The sequence below is a fragment of the Schistocerca serialis genome, chromosome 1 (assembly GCF_023864345.2).
Source record: "Schistocerca serialis cubense isolate TAMUIC-IGC-003099 chromosome 1, iqSchSeri2.2, whole genome shotgun sequence".
Classification (NCBI taxonomy): domain Eukaryota; kingdom Metazoa; phylum Arthropoda; class Insecta; order Orthoptera; family Acrididae; genus Schistocerca; species Schistocerca serialis.
Genome location: NC_064638.1, coordinates 356,738,214 through 356,756,383, shown reverse-complemented (window position 1 = coordinate 356,756,383; position 18,170 = coordinate 356,738,214). Strand labels below are relative to the sequence as shown.

Genomic DNA, 18,170 nt, shown 5'->3' with positions numbered 1-18,170 from the left:
TTATTACTGCACTAGACACGGTACTGGGTCCAGACTTATTAGAAAAAAATCACTGTATATGTTGATGATCTGGTAATCGCTACTGCTACTTGGGACGAACATATGGAATTGTTGCGTAGAGTACTAGAGAGATTTAAGCAAGCAGGTGTGACAGCAAACCTAGAAAAGTCAAAATTTGGACGAAACAAAATTAAATTTTTAGGCCATCTTATTACACCACTCGGTATACGCCCAGACAACAAAAAACTAGAGGCGATCCGAGAATTTCCAAGCCCCCGCACTAAGAGGCAATTGAAAGTGTTTCTTGGGCTCACGTCTTTTTTCAGAAGGTTCGTGCCCAATCAGTTGTTAAATGACGCGTCGCTACTAAATCTGCTACGAAAAAGTGTGCAGTGGGTTTGGACTGACAAATGTCAACAAGCTTTTGAAGCGATTAAAACCGCCCTACTGAATGCAAATATTTTGCAGCACCCAGATCTGTCAAAAGATTTTTGTCTTGCGACGGATTCATGTTCCTATGGCCTGGGAGCGTGCTTATTTCAGTGGGAGGAAGGAAACGACCCGACAACAATAAAGATTATCGGCTTCGCCAGTAGGACTTTAACTAGCTGCGAGAGAGCCTACTCGGCAACCGAACTGGAAGCACTTGCAGTAGTCTGGGCTGTGAAAAAGTTTAATTATTATTTACAAGGGAAGGAGATTAAAGTGTATAGTGACCACCAGGCGTTAAGTTTTTTGATGTCATGCAAACTATTCCATACCAGACTGAGGAGATGGATGCTTGTCTTACAAGAATACCGGATAAAGATTATGTACATAAAAGGCCAAGATAACGTAATAGCGGATGCTCTGTCGCGACTGCCGGTAGGATTACCAGATTTAGCAGAAATGTTAGAGCAATCCGCGGAGTATAAAGTGCTGTTAGTGCGTGACAATACTTACATGAAGGATTTTTTATATATATGTAAAAACATGTGCGAATTACAAAGGGCAAATCCGATGTGGAAAAAAAAAATCATTAATAATATTGAAGAGGGTGTTAACAATAGAGATGAGCAAGGTTTTAAAATAGTGAACCATATTTTGTATCATAAACTTAATACGAAAGAAGACTGCTGGGCGGTATGTATACCTAACCAGTCGGTAAAAGTTATGATATGGCACACGCACTTGGCATGGGGCCATGCAGGGATTGGAAAGTGTGCAGAGATCATGGCGAGATACTGCTACTTTCCTCGTATGAAACACCAGATTCGGGCAACAGTTAGAACTTGCGTGATATGTCAAAAGGCAAAACATTATAATAGATCCACTAAGTTTGAATTACATCCCATAGTTCCACTCAGGCCGCTTCAAATAGTATCTGTGGATGTAGCCGGTCCTTATCCCATGGCCAGAGGAGGTATGAAATATATACTGGCCATGTACGATATTTTTTCCAAATACTTGGCAATTTATTGCATAAAATCAGCTACTGCCAAAACCATGGTCAGGCGGATCAGTCAAGAATACTTGCCTCAAGTGGGAAAACCCGAAGCCATAACGACTGATAATGCTTCTTATTTCACGGGTCGAACTTGGAAAAATTACCTACGGGAACAAAATATACAGCATATTCTGGTATCCCGATTCCATCCCGAAGCCAGTCTAGTTGAAAGAATATTCAGAGAATTGAATAAGTTCCTTAGAATCTACATAGGGAACCAACATACAAAATGGCCAGGGCTAATACCGAAATTTGTAGAAATACACAATTTAACACCCCATTCAAGTACAGGCTATCCACCGGTAGAGATATTGAAGGGATTTAGTGAGACACCGAATGAATGGCTCACGCCTTTGCCGAGACTACCAGTCAAGGCAGAAACAAGGGAGGAAAAGATGAAAAAGATATGGAACAGACTAACCAGCTGTGCGGCAAAGAGGAAAAGGAAGTACGACCGAGGTGTAACTAACGAACAGAAATATAATGTAGGAGATCTAGTACTTATTCGTAATCACGCTAAATCCTCAGCCACCTTAAAACAGAATAGTAAGTGGCAATTGCTATATTCAGGGCCTTTTGAAGTAATAAGCGTGCCACACGAATGTAGCTATTTGTTAGCACATCCCCATACGGGGAAGATCAAAGGATTGTATCCACGTAAAGATGTGAAGTTATTTATTCAGTGACATATCACATATAAAGAGTAATAGTTGTAAGAAGATTTTAATTGTGTTTTAGAATATAAGTATGTTAGTATTAAGAAAGAAATTTGTGTGTAATGAAACTTGGAGGAAGTGGATTCAGAAAGTAGGCAATAGCTTACACGGGAAAGATTTTGTTTACAGACAATTAGAGCCATTTAAAAATTATAGGCTCATTAAGCAACGAACAATCTTCTTGTTGATAAAGTGAGGATTAATTTCTAGAATCATTATACAAAGGATTAATTTCTTGAACCATTTTCTATGTGTAGTATGTAAGTGCAATTAATGATGCAATCTAATATAGTAAGGTAACTGTTGCAATTGTATTAGGATAAGGAACCCTGAGAGAGAGAGTCTTGACTAGCCAAACATGGACTCTGTAATATGCAACAATTATGTGATGTTTGCTGCCAGTAGTGATATGAGAACGACACTGGAGCATAAGCTAATCAAAAAACAAGCCCGTTCCGTGGAAAATCCGCTTTGTATATAACAATGCTTCAATTGAAGCCTGTGTACTTGGTACACGCCCTTGAATATTCATTACGCGATACGCGAATTAAGTCAACCAATGTGGAACCTACACTGTAGTCATATAGGAAAAATTATTAAAAATAATGCCAGTGCTAAATGAAGTATTTATTGATCAATATGCCCAAGTCAAGCTGTCATGCACATGGTAAAATCTGTTTGATAGATGGGTGATAACCAGGCAAGCTACACTGATAAGAAAATTAAAAAAATTTTACAAAAGGGCTGTATACGCCTAGTAACAATATGAAAAGTGTGTTGTGATAAGGTAAAAACAAATAGACGCCATGTAGATGAGAGTGAGTATGCGAAGAACAGTTAAAAGGTATTAAAAAATAAACTGTGTGCATAAACAATGGAGGAAAGGACGGAATATTGAGTGTAGCAGGGACAGAAAATGACTGTTGTATCTGCACCAATATATACGTCGATAAGTCTAGTGTTGAGTGACAGACTGTCCTAGTGCAGTGCTCAACGAACAATAGACAGTGTATAAAAACAGTAGTTATTGATTCGTTCGGAGTCGAGTTAAACGAACATCGATCGACGGGGACATTTAGTATGTGTGTTACGAAACATTTTCACGTGTTGAAAGACGCTCTGGCAGTGTACCAACCGTGGAGTGAGTGAAAATGTGTAGTACAATGTGCGTGTGACGAACCTTGAATACCAGTGTCACAATGCCACAAGAAACCTGTTATCACGCCAAACCATCCTGTGCATACCAGTGAAGCGATGGCTTACTGAACAATAATCGCTTTTAACAAGTTGCATCTTCTTCCACAGCTAGTAATCTGTGTCCTTAAAGGCAGTACACCGTTGTGGAATGTTTGTTTCATGCGCTACAACGGGGAGCCATGTGGAGAAGCCGAGACGAGTGCCGTGCCGCCAGCCAGCCGGTCGCGGTAAACCACTGCCACTCACCGACATCGGCGAATGGTTCGCCGCGGTTCGCGACTGCTTGGGCGCCACGTCAGCACGACGTCGCTGTTACTGAGAGCAGGTCGTCGAACCCAGCGGCCGTCGGCACGCGGCGTTCCAGACGACGCGACTCAACAATTGCTTCGCGCCGCCAGCTCCGTACAACATTGTTGTCATTCAAATGAACTACCAAATATGTGTTTAATGCACTAACATGAATAGGGTTTAGTGGACACGAAATGACGTGACAAACATTTGTTTTTTTTTTTTCTTGAGTTATTCAATACGGACCCAAAGTATTCATTGGTTCAGTGATATATAGATATAATATGTTTTCGTCATGTTAATGAAGTATACTCGCATGAATGCTAGACATTTTAAACCAATTGTCGCGAGTAAATGCAAGGACGATTCATGATACTACTGTAAAAATGTGTAATAAGTGACTTTCATTACAATCCAAAACACAAATATTATATGGGTAACAAAGAGACTAAAGGTTTAACATGCTCTCACAAATAGCCTTTGTTATATGTGAACATTGGATAGAATCTGAACTTTTTGTGATCAAACTGGGTATTAAAACAAACCAGACGAGATGACCATGGCTCCTGCGCAGTTTTCCCAGGTTTTCTGATCGCACGTAGCCCGAATGGGGGAGCCAAATAAATGTAATGACCCTGGGACTAGGTTTATGGTCACCTCGCAAAGTGTAAGAACAGTATAAAAAGTGTAATTAAACCTACAGTGTAAAAGAACTAAGAAGTTTAAAGTGAATGTTCTAACCAAGGTAACAGACAATAACCAAACAGACGTTAGTGGCAGCATATTGCCAAACATTCTTAACGTTAGTCAATTGCTGCCAGGGGGCATTGTAATGTCGAGAGAAACAAAAACAATATATTATGTAGTAATTAGAGAATTAGATGTATCATATTGTGTCATTGTATAAAATTCTGTATTTTTTTTTATTATTTATTTCTGAAAACGTCTGCGTCGGCGAGTAATAAAACCGACACAGAAGATAAATGTTATTAAACAGAGATTAAAAAAGGAACTAGTATATAATACGTGTTGAATATGAATGTCTTTGTCTTCTTCATCTGGGAGTCGAACGAGTAAGATATCCTGTGTCGTAGTAGCGAACGCTAGTGTAGCATTCTTTTGTCGAGACTAAGCAATGTACGCCATTACGTGTGAATTCACAAAGGTCTGTAATCACTGAGATATTTAAAGGTTTTAATAGAGGTGTCTAAATGAAAACTTGTATTATTTATTGTTAAGCTTGCTTGCATATTATCCCATCCTGTTGAGACATTTTTCAGTTATATAAATATTATCTGTGGTGCTGAGCTGCGTGGAGAACGAAGAGCCGCTGCCGCGGCGTATTTAAACGACTTACAATATAGTCGAGCATACCGCAAGGAAGCGGTAAAATAATATTATTTCTTTTAGCTCCCAGACTGGCAGTGAAGATCAGCAGATTTTATGATGTGTTGCAGATTGACGCGGGCTGCTGATAGGATATAATTTACAGTGCAAATAATTTAATGTACCTTCAGAATCTGATAGGAATCTTGCTGTGCTCCGTTCTGATCTGGCAAACTTTATAGTGACAACGTATTTTTTAATGAGAGTCTCATGTTCTTGGGCTAGTCGTGGTATGAAATAGCATTTTAACGAGAAATAAAATCCACTGCGAACTTGTGTTTTTGAACGATCACACAGACTGTAACATCAGTGCTCATAACAAAGTAATTTCAACTTTTAATCACTATGAAGTAGGGAAGATATATTGATTCTTAGCATGAGTTGCAGTTACGAAAAATCGTTCCTTAAATTGTAGGCCAGATACAGAACAATAAGACTTCCATATATACATTTTATTCCGCTAAAGGGTAATGATGATAAAGAAATTCAAAGCACAGCATTATTAACAGATATTTCGCGGCTCTTTTCGTATATGCGATAATAAAAAACGTCAAATCACTTATATTTGAATTGCGTTTGCGCCTGTGTGTGTGTGTGTGTGTGTGTGTGTGTGTGTGTGTGTGTCCTATCTCCAACAAAGATCTTGTTGGCCGAAAGCTCATTTTCTGAGAGTCTTTTCATTATGCCCCTCTGCGAGTCAGCATTTCCATTATGTAGTGAGTAGCTACTATCCTTTTCACAAAATTGTTACATTCCATCCTGGATTTTCCACTGTCGAACAGGTAAAATTAACTTGCATATCATGTTCCGTGTAAGTTCACTGCAGCCATTAACAGGAGTACTTTCTCTGGACTGTTTTCTTATAACATGATATAGTAATGTAGAATTGCAATGTTATAACACACTGGCTTGCAAAGAGTGGTTACTCCAGAAAAAAATATTCCTTCCATTTAATTTTTAAGCCATTGGATAATATCTGGAAATGTCTTTTTCTGTGAACCTCTCCATACATCATGTAGCAAACAATTATCTAAATAATATTTTAACTTGATCAAGATACACTTCAGTAACAAATAATAACAATTATAAACTAGCTTTACTATTTCAAATGAGCACTAGGTATTTACTGTCACATGGTCCTACAAGGTAAACATATAAAATTTCTGACAGCACGTTTTCTGTCCAGGATTAGGAGTGTTTAGAAGGCTTAACTATTAAATGTGTTGCATGTTAATGGCAAATATCCATGTATAGTACACAATTTTCAATTGTTAAACAGTTTGCAAACTTCAAAATAAATTTTTATATTTAGGGCACAGACTCATAAATTGCACAACATTCAGCATTTTTCTGAAATCCAATAAAAATTATCTAAATGCAGTACTAATAGTGTTTAACCCATTCTCGAGACACACATGCTGAGAGTTTCAAAAATAAATTATCTACAATTTAATAGATATAAAAAAATAGGCGGAGAAGTACAAAGTGGTACAATTTACAAGCAAGTCCTTTACCACTGGCATTATAAATTATACTGCAAAATATTTTCTCAACTACAGTAAGAAATACAGAAATTTTCTGAATATGACAAATATTTATTTTACTTCTTAAGACTTTAGCAAACAAAGCTGAGCTCTTAAAACATATTCATTTCTAAAATATTAGGCTACTTTAGGACCTACACTGAACAGTTTCAACAGTAGCCACTCATTCAAGTACGCAGTTATCACAATAAAATACTGCTTTCCTTCCACTTTAACATATCAGCTATGGAACCACAAACAAATTGGAGGAATTTAGTCATTTTTTCCTCTTTGCCAACTTCACATATCTTGCAGAACCAGCTTGATGAAACATTGTTCATTAGGTTTTGGCAGTTTTAATTTTATTAAGCCTACTTTTGTTTTTCTCAGATTCTTTGTCAAGGAGAAGCCTCTTGTAAGGACTACTGGTGATCTCAACAGCAGATGATGTTGCTCTGCTCCTTTTTTGTTTTTGCACAGTTGGAACAGGGTGGATACCTTTTGGGCCTAATGACAATCTTCCTTACTACATGTTTGTTTCACGGGTGTTGAAGGATTCAGGAGTGCGTAATTGCCATTAGTTTGTCTTGAGTTTCCTGCGTATTCTTGGCTACTGTCTACTCATTTCTTCTTTGTCATTTTTTGCTTCTGATTTTGCATCAGATTTAGTCGTCATGAAGCCCAAATCTTGAAAAATATGCAGACAGAATGGCCAGATCCCAGTTTTGGAGAATCCACTGACAGAATTTTGTAACAGCCCTATCATAGGACTCTCTTACTTCAATGGCCCGCCAGATCGATTGTTGAGATATGCATTGAAGCTTCAGGAGTACTATGTTACAGCGGTATACATAAAATATGCACTGAGGCTTCAGGAGTACTATGTTATAGCGGTATACATAAGTGGATGACAAACACAAAGACAATGACTGCCTTTCAAGGAATCATTTGAAAGAACACAGCAGTCATCACTGCATTAAATGATTTTGCTTCTGAACACATGGAAGAAAGTGACGATGGAAATGATAGAAGCATTGAAGGAAGAGGAACCAACTAAAGGAAAATTCCAATATTATGACTAGAAGAGGAATTATGATCCAATAGGGTTGTTTGTCATCCCAGGTAATCTGTAACCAGTTATCCTGATGTATTTCCATAATGCTCGAACATATGGTCACCTGGGACTTGCAAAGACTCCAGAAAGAATCAGACAAAGGTATAAATGCACACGAATCTACCAATCCATTAGGCACTACTTGAACTGCTGTAAGGAATGGCAAATATGGAAGCATGTGCTGTAATTACCTCTGATCACTAATCCTGCCTGCAGCACCACTATTCCACTAAGATTGGAACTGACCTTTTGGAGAGCTTCCCAAAGTTGGCAAACCGGAACTGATGGAGAAATGACTACATCAGTAGCTATGCTGTCACCAAACCTGTGCTAAACTACCAAATCTCCAGAAATTACAAAGTTCCTTGTAGAACATGTCATTGTCAAACACAGAGCACCCTGTGTGGTGATTTCTGATCATGGAAATTTTACAGTTGAGACTAGTATTAGAGGTTAATTTCACACCGTGGTGTCATCCACAGGATGACAGTTGTCAATCATCGACAGACAAATGGCCTCACAGACTCTGGTAGATATGTTCTTAATGTATGCTCTCAAACAAAGAAATAGGGATACAATACTGCCCATGGTGACACTTGCATACAACACAGCAAAGCAAGACACTACAGCATCCCCCCCCCTCCCCCTTTTATGTGTGTGTGTGTGTGTGTGTGTGTGTGTGTGTGTGTGTGTGTGTGTGTGCGTGTGTGCGTGTGCGTGTGCGTGTGCGTGTGTGTGTGTGTGTTTTCTATGGCTGTGAGGTCAAAATGACACTGGTTGCATGGTTCCCGTTTCAACTAGATGAGATTCAGTATGGCTATGTGAAACACCTCATCACCAGGACCAAAGAAACAAGACAGCTGGTTCACATGTGGACCTTGGATGCTCAGGAGAAGGACCAAGAGTGTTACTACGTCAAGCACCACCTAGTGGGATGCAGCCCACGAGACTTGTTTTGGATTTTTACAACTGTGTGGAAAGTAGGATCACTGCAAAAATTACTATAGTGCTGCTTTGGGCTGTATCGCATCCTTCACTGCTTGTCAGATGTCACACAGGAAGTAGATAATTATGACCATTCCTTAAAAAGAAAAAATGCATAGATGTATCCATGTCCTCTGTATATGTATTACAGTCCAGAGGCACTGATGAATGATGGGAAGTTCAAGGAAACTGAGGAACCACTCAACAATTGTGAAGCTTCGATGGGAGAGGCTGCCTTTCATGTGTTATAGAGATAAGGATATGACAATGCAACCACAGTGCAAGAACATGCCAGCACCATCACACTGAAGACCACTGATGAGATCTAGATCCAGAGTACTGCAAATAGCTTCAATGTGAATTTCCGAAACAGCAGGTCATGAATGTTTCTCTAGGAGAGTGAGCACTGCCGTAAGCTGTGGCACAGGTAGTGTGGTGTAGTGGTTAGCATCACAGTTTGGCAACCTGCAGATTGTCAATTCAAACCTGACCACCAGCAGTTATTCTTTATTTCAAATTTGTCATTTCTGGAAAGTTATTGAAAGATTTTATGTTTGTATTGCTTCTATATTCTCAAATACTCGATGTTCACATAAATACCAGCATGTGTGATATTAGCTGTATAAATAGCTGAACTCTCTGTCCAGGAGACATAATAAACTCGATCTCAGTGTTAAGTGTTGTGTTTCACTGCTGACTCTGCTTTCAGATTTGTAATTGACTGTAGTTTTGCCATGACAAATTGCTGTCAGGGTTTCTGCGAAACCATTTCTCAACTGCTTGGTTGTTCAAATGGTTCAAATGGCTCTGAGCACTATGGGACTCAACATCTTAGGTCATAAGTCCCCTAGAACTTAGAACTACTTAAACCTAACTAACCTAAGGACATCACACAACACCCATGCCCGAGGCAGGATTCGAACCTGCGACCGTAGTAGTCCCGCGGTTCCGGACTGCAGTGCCAGAACCGCGCTGCTTGGTTGTAATAAGCTGAAAGTGGCTTAAAGAAGGCAATGTTTAGTGGCCATAGCCTTTGAGTGGTGTGCGTAGACAGGTAAACCATGAATACATCATTATATCTAGACGCAGTTAGAGCACATAGATTTTTCGTATGTGTTGCATATCCATCTAATATTATTAACACCTTCCTGTCATACTCACATTTCACAGTTTCAATTAAGTGCACCATTCTCTGAAAAACAATTCACTAGTCATCCAACCACTCTACGAAATAGCAATTTTGGTGACAGGTGGAACTCCAAGTTTTAAATCATCAGAAATCATTTTCCATAGATACTAGGACGGTAGGCACAAACATACAGAAGCACTGAAACAACAAACAGATGTGGTATTTGTCCCCCTCTCTGCATTAGTTACAGCCCTAACTTGGTGATATCCTCTTCACCCAATGATCTTTTGACGTTTCTGTACTGTGGATAGGCTAGCCTCATCCATATTGAAAATCTGCTCAGCCTGAAAATCATATTTGCTCACTAACTCAGAAAGAACTTTAAAATAGTACATGACTTTCGTGACAGCTTCTTTATTCAAGCCGAATGCTCTAGCTGCCAAAGTGGCTTCTGCTTGGTGCATAAATAACAGAATATGCCAAACATTAAGGTATAATATCATAATTTACCTGCCATCCCATTGTGAATTGATGAATAGACCTGTTTGATCCAGCCAAATCGAAAGCTAGCTTTCCCTAGCAAGCTCAAGAGCATCTAAACATGTGGGATTCAAGTAACTGAATGCGATCTACCAGTTCAGCTGCAAACTCCACATGTGGGTCTGTACTACATCCAGATTTCTTCAACACATAAGCAGTATAATTACTAGATCAAATCAACTGTTAAAATATGTACACTGAACATTATTTTAAAAGGAAAGTCATCATACAATTTATAAGGCAAGGCTATAATTTTTAAAGTTACTTTTTACTGTACAGAGGCTAGGGCCATATTAAATGTTGCTATGCTTTACTTTCACTGAACAAGTAAAGTTATATGCTATATAAATTATAAATACACATTACATGCCTGTAAGAGGACAGGTGCTTAACTTCACAAACAAATACTTCCTCAGAACACAAAATTAACTTGGACCCACACCAGAATTGTCAACGGTCTGTCTGTTCAACTAATCATGTTTAGGTACGATGTGACACACATTGGCTGGCTAAATAAATTAGTGGTACAATTTAAAAGGCAGTACAATTTATAAGATTCCATCCCATTACACTAACTTAACTGAAGTTGTGGAAAACTCAGGACGCTAGTGTCATTACTAATCTGCAGTATACAAGGTCTGTTCGGATTGCACGAAGTGCCATCTGCAAGTTTCCTTTTATCTCGTCTATCGTTGCAAAACTTAAAAATTTCTGCAGGGGCAGATCTGGAGAGTATGAAGGATGAGGCAAGCACAGTTATTTCATTTTTTGTGCAGTAGTCCTGCACCAACAGGGATGAATGTGTGGGTGCATTATTGTGATGCAAGAGCCATGAATTGTCTACCCACATTTCAGGCCGTTTCCTCACAAGCATTGAACATGTCCTAATAGTACCATCGATTAACAGTTTGTCCCTGTAGCATGAATTCATGATGAATTAATCCTTCAAAGTCAAAGAAAACTATTGACATGGCTTTGACATTTGACCTGACCTGACGAGATTTTTGGACTTGGGAACCTTTCCAACCCATTGTGAAGGTTGAATCTTGGTCTCAACATCATAACTGTAGTCTCAAGTCTCATCATCAGTTATGATTCTCTTAAGGAACATCTCGTTCTCATATGCACAATCCAAAAGCTCTTCATAGATTGCGAGGCAAAGGTCCTTCTGGTCTTGACTCATGAAACGTTGGATGAACTTGGCGGCGACTCGAAGCATTTCAGCATGCTGTGTCAGGATTTCATGGCATGATCCAACTGAAATGTTACATTCTCCTCTCAGACAGTCTGTCTTCAACTAGCAGGCAAAATTTTGTTGGTACTCCTGACATAAGGTTCGTCGGTAGACATCGAAGGGCGTCCTGATTGAGGGTTATTTATAACTTCCATCCAGTCATTTTTAACCCATATAAACCATTCATAACACCAAGTATGGCTTAAGCACACATCAACATAGGCTTCCTGCATCATTTGGTGTGTCTCTGTAAAGGTTTTCCCGAGTTTCATGCAATATTTAAAGCAGATGCTTTGCTCCTGTAACTATGTAATCTCGAAATTCGTAAACTGTTCTAACACAACATTATACTCAATACAGCACTGAATAATAACTAACAGACATACAATAATGAAACTTCCAGCAGTTACACATTAAACACAGGCATCTGAATGGACGCCAACAGCATTTAGTTACAACACACCACTGGTGCAAAATTACCAATGTTCTGGAATGTTTCAAACAGACCTCGTAGTGTCTCCCCACTCTAAGTTAAAGTGGTTCACAGGGAATTTCAATCAAACTCATATTTCCAGGTACTATAAAGAACTAGCTTAACAAGAGAGACATTAATCATCAAATGGAAGCTTTACTAACCTTCATTAAAAGTGACAGCTCATTGACAACTGACATAGGTGTTTTTCCACTGAAGTCTGAAGCACTGTATTCACTTCTGGTTGATTTTGTTGCTGATTTTGTCTTTGTTTTTGTTTCAGTATACACCCCTGCTTTTGTCATGTTTTCTGATAAGAATGCACTATATATGCCTGATATTGATGGTGCCCACTCCTGAGCAACTCTTCCTCCTAACTTCTTCACCATTGCTGAAATGATATTACACTAATAGAATTCTCATTGTAATCTTCAAAGAGTAGTGAAAGTGCAAAGAGTGACAGTTAACGAAATTCCTTTGTACCTTAGTTAATAAAATAAAAGTAATAAATATTTCTTGCACAGCACCATTTTATTTATACAGTGTTTGTTGGTTCAAATGGCTCTGAGCACTATGGGACTTAACATCTTAGGTCATCAGTCCCCTAGAACTTAGAACTACTTAAACCTAACTAACCTAAGCACATCACACACATCCATGCCCGAGGCAGGATTCGAACCTGCAAGCGTAGCAGTCTCGCCGTTCCGGACTGAAGCGCCTAGAACCGCACGGCCACCGCGGCCGGCAAAGTAGTGTTTGTTGCTTTGTTTTTATTACATACCTTAATGTAACCATTTACATTCAATCAATGATGCTATCTTTGTGCCTGGAAATAAAACTGTTACAATATTATAAACCAGACTTCTCATTTACCAATATGCCGATTTATCTCATTTATACACATTGTTTTATCTTGTATGCAGGTCCGTGATGTATGTTTTATTGACAACGGATTATTCTGCTGCACACTGTACCTTAATGTTTCTGTAACAGAAGCCTTAAGAATTTTTGAATGTACATCCTACAAGTTCTTATTGTGCAACATGCCAAAATATAGGTGATCTGAAATATAAATAGCAAGAAAGACAGGAGACTTATAAATACAGAAAACTGCAACCACTCACTTTTTTAATCCTTTTTTATACCAAAACAGTTGTCAAACTATTCAGGTGATAAACAGGAGGTTACATGACTATTTCAGGTTGAGAATACATTGTGGCACTCGGAAAAAGCTGAGAATGGTGACAAATTATTTGAAAATGGTGATTTAAAAGGTAACAAACTGTTTCAGTAAACTGACATGGTGCAAATGAATTCTTTTCACTTTTTAAAATCTCCTACAGCAAATGCTGGTTAAGACCATAATTAATTTCTCTGTTACAATACTGGGTTCGGTATGGTAATCTTTTTTCCTTCATACAATTTTATTAATATATGCAGGTACATTGGTAATTCGGTACTGGTAATTAAGCACTGTTAATCACGATTCACAAACACAGTCTACATCACATTTTACAACAAATGACATTCTACACTTCAATACTAGAAAAAGACCAACAAAATATTTTTGTATTATTGTTTTTTAGGAATCTTCACAAAAAATGATGTCATCACGCTAGATTTTCTTTCCTCAAGATTTTTCTGAGTGGTTTCCACCACTGTTTCTTGCACTCTTTCCTCTACTTTCACAATTTGTGCAACCTCAAGCATACCTTGAGCCAGTTTTGCTGCCTTTAAATAACTTCGTTTTTGTGCTTTCTTCAGTTATGTTAAGCTTTAGAAACAAGTTCTTCTCCTGCTTCCTTGGATAGTTAGTGTTTCTTTTCTGTCTTTCTTTCAGAGCAGCTGTATCATAGTCAATTGATATGTTGATGTTGTTGTTCTTTTTAATCTCCTCTTCAAAGTGTCTTTGGTCTTGTTCCTCCTTTTGTTTTCAATCTAATTTAGATTTCCTTTTCCTTTCACATTTTTCCCTATAAGCAGCATAATTTACATTGTTCTCCTCATCTATGAGTCAATGTGCACAGAAAGAAAATGGAGCAGAGGGGAGTACTGTCCCAATGCATCCCTGACACTCAAAACACTGTTTTAAAAAAGCGTAATTGCTCGTAAAATGTGCTTCAAAATGGAATCTGTTTCCTCTATATGGGTATTTCTATGGGACAATGAAGAGAAGCCTTAACAAATTTTGAAACATTTTGATACTTTAACTCAATGGATTATGTCTTTTTGAGATATGCTGCTGTCACTAATTGTCAATACCCTTGTAAAGCTGGGTCATCTTTTTACAAGTGCAGAGCATTCCACATGCCTAAGAAATAAACCTTGTCACACATTGATCAGCACCCTTTTTACAACCTTTAACATGTCACTGCAGCTTCTGATGTGTATTCTTTCCTTGAGAGCTTAAAAACATAAAAATTTTCAGTGGCATACATGATAAGCATGTCTCTGTTTTTGGGCATTCTTTAGAAACCACGGCTTGTAATTTGCTTCCCATTTCTTAAGCTCTCCGCTTACCTGCCCGCTAACAACTAGTTGTTCAAGAGAAAGCACATCGCTCAGTATAAAGAGTTCATTATGAAGAACTTCAGAAATACTCTCAATTTTTCTCAGAGCAGAAGCCTTCAAAACAGCTAAAAAGGCTTTAAGCATGTAACTTGTGAATCAAAGGTGTAGCAGAATTCTTTTGGAAGGCATAAGCTTAAGAAAGTAATATTGAATACCACTCTATTGTTCAAAAATTCTATTGGCTGAAAGTCCTAAAGTAAGCACCTTGTAGTTGTATGCCTCAAAAACTTGTGATGTTCACATTCTTCCCAGTGAACACGCCAACCATCAAAATAATCGTAAATGTTGACCAGAAATTCAGAATCTTCTTCAGTTAAAACACTCCAGGCAGTAGGCACTGCACGAATGTTGCAAACTCCAATGTTTATAAGTTGTCCATCTTGGGTCTCCTGGACATCACTCTCTAAAAGCCTGAACACTTTTCACTTATGGTGGGACTGTCTGATTCCAGCATCAGGCATTTATTTAGGGACAAGTTGATTCGAAAAGTACTTCACGTAACAGGCATTTTTCAGAAGAAAGGCTCATAGGGCAAAATGATTATTTGAGATAGGGGAGGTTAAATACTTAACTTTTATTAAAGTATTTGAATAACAACGTGAGTCTAATACACAAGTATTTTGTAGCAGGATATGAACTAGTGCTACTAAGAAAATCTTTCCATAATACCTGTGTTTTTAATGTGAGAAATAATATTTCTGACAAACATATGTAGGCCCCCTTCCCATAAATCACTGCCAGTAGGTTAAAGTGAGCAAACATTTCTTTCATCAAGTGTTATTTTACCCCTCACAACTTATTAAAATATAAGAGCAATTTCATTCTTATAAATGTCTACAATCAGGGGACCCTCAGAAAGGTACAAAAATAAAACAACATGAGTACATTGATACAAAAATACAAATAAAATACCGCTGTTTTATCTTGTGGTCCATACATCATTACAGATGGTTTTTCTGGTATAGTTCTGTTACTGAAGGGCCTTTCGTTTCTCTTTTCCTTCTTCATCGTGTCCTCCATGGATGTCTATTCTCTCTCTAAAAAAAAAGTTTGGTGCTGGTGCTCGTCTTCAAGCTTACTGTGTATCCATGAACTACATTAATCATCCATGTACTTAAATACAGGGCTATTACAAATGATTGAAGCGATTTCATAAATTCACTGTAGCTTCATTCATTGACATATGGTCACGACACACTACAGATACGTAGAAAAACTCAAAGTTTTGTTCGGCTGAAGCCGCACTTCAGGTTTCTGCCGCCAGAGCGCTCGAGAGCGCAGCGAGACAAAATGGCGACAGGAGCCGAGAAAGCGTATGTCGTGCTTGAAATGCACTCACATCAGTCAGTCATAACAGTGCAACGACACTTCAGGACGAAGTTCAACAAAGATCCACCAACTGCTAACTCCATTCGGCGATGGTATGCGCAGTTTAAAGCTTCTGGATGCCTCTGTAAGGGAAAATCAACGGGTCGGCCTGCAGTGAGCGAAGAAACGGTTGAACGCGTGCGGGCAAGTTTCACGCATAGTGATGTGAAAGACTCAGTGTTTAAACCTCCTCTACCAAGAAACGTGCCAGAACTGCGAGCTCGCATCAACAATGCTTTCGAGCTCATTGATGGGGACATGCTGCGCTGAGTGTGGGAGGAACTTGATTATCCGCTTGATGTCTGCCGAATCACTAAAGGGGCACATATCGAACATTTGTGAATGCCTAAAAAAACTTTTTGAGATTTTGTATGTGTGTGCAAAGCATTGTGAAAATATCTCAAATAATAAAGTTATTGTAGAGCTGTGAAATCGCTTCAATCATTTGTAATAACCCTGTAAATCCCTGACATCTTTTTCTTTTTCTCGGTTCACTGGATTGCATGCCATTGTTGGTACTCTCATGTTTTTCAATATTCCATTACTGTACTTCTATTACTAAAGTCAGAATGATGTATGTGGACCTATGTGTGTTAGTGAGCCTAGAAATGAACCATTTGCTTTGTATTTCAGAACAGAATTCAGTTCTCTTGGCAATAGGTTTCTTGAAGACATATTTGCCAAGACCTTCTTTCCATTGCTTTATTATACTTCTGTCCATAACAACAATAAAGGGTGAAGAACTACTTATGCACATAATTACTGCTCATAAGTAAGACCAAAGTTTATTCACGCTGCCCAAAAGAAAGCCTTCGAATTCGGAAAAGATGAGTACTCTCCACAAGAAGCACTTATGCTATCCATGAAAAAAAGACACAGTCTTCAAGTTCTTATCCTTACCACCACGTGTTTCTAGAACATTATGTATGAATGATACAACTGAGTTGGGGACCTTTTTAGCTTGCATTTCTGTGCAATATATATACCAAGAGTCATCTTTGTGCAGTTGGATGTTGAAAGCAAGTAACCATAATAGATATTTGTACAACTGACTGGTCACATTTAGTTTTGGTACAGGCAGGTCCTGCAAATAATAAAACTCAATAACAAGATGTGTACAGTCAAACCATGTTTTACAAATAAAACCTTTCGCAAGTGTAAGGTAAGTTTCAGCATACATTTTTTTTCAGAGGCTACGCAAAATTCAGAGATATTTGTGTTGTATTTTCTGAAGCTGTAGTCAAAGTTTAGCTTGAAATGCTTAAAGTACATTGCATAACTTGTTTTAAGCTTGTCACCTATTGCTTCAAAGAATCTCTTTGAGAAAAGATCAAACAATGATTTAATATTGAGAGTTGAATATCTTGAATACGATTTGTGTTCACAGTGATGACTTTGTCAACTCATAATTGTGAGTTAGTGCTATCTTAGCATTTCCCACGATTTTTTGAGGGTGACTGTCATGTGTGCCCATACTCTCTTGAAGTAAATAATGACCTAACATTTGTTGTTGAACAACTTGTACTTTTTTGACAGATATCCGGTACAGGCTGAATATGTAAGCAAGTTATACTTTCAACCAAGAGCCAGAAATATATAGAAAACATTCCCAAGTATTTTCCCTGACTGCTTTGGATTTAATGTCAGCTTCTTGTTAGGTGTACTAGATTTCTTCACTAAGTTCACTTCAGACAGAATCTTGTAATGCTATACCTTGATCTACATAGAAACTGTCAAACAGTTGTCTTTCCTTTAATGCCAGTTCCACTGGCAGGAATGAAAGCTTTCACCTTTCTGCCATTTTATTTCTCTCTCACCTTTCTCTGTATTTGAATTGTCATAAGACTGTCACTGTTTCCTACTCATTACCGCTATTTACTGTTGTACAACCTCAAAACATATTTCTTTGTTGTGTAAACACATAACTGACATTGTTCCACATACACTGACCTGCACATAAGCACTAACTAATTTTAATTCAATGAGAAGTGCTATGTGCACACTCACTCATCAACAAAATGCTGGCCTGAGCTCTAGCATTGAGATAATGAAACAAAACCTAGACAGAATATTCTACATGACCCGCTGATTAATTTTCCGAAAAAAGCACACAGACCTATGGATCTTTCTTCTCGAAAATGGTTCAATTCCTGATGTAATTG

At 38.2% G+C, this 18,170-nt stretch overlaps 1 protein-coding gene across 1 annotated transcript in view; it reads right to left on the bottom strand.

Moving 5' to 3' along the window:
* The window catches only part of LOC126470187 (maternal effect protein staufen-like), a 202,927-nt gene that overhangs the window by 96,094 nt on the left and 88,663 nt on the right, over positions 1 to 18,170 (bottom strand). Inside the window, exon 5 of the mRNA XM_050097847.1 lies at positions 12,234 to 12,460. Within this exon, the coding sequence (XP_049953804.1) occupies positions 12,234 to 12,460 (227 nt within the window). The remainder of the gene's footprint in view (positions 1 to 12,233; positions 12,461 to 18,170) is intronic.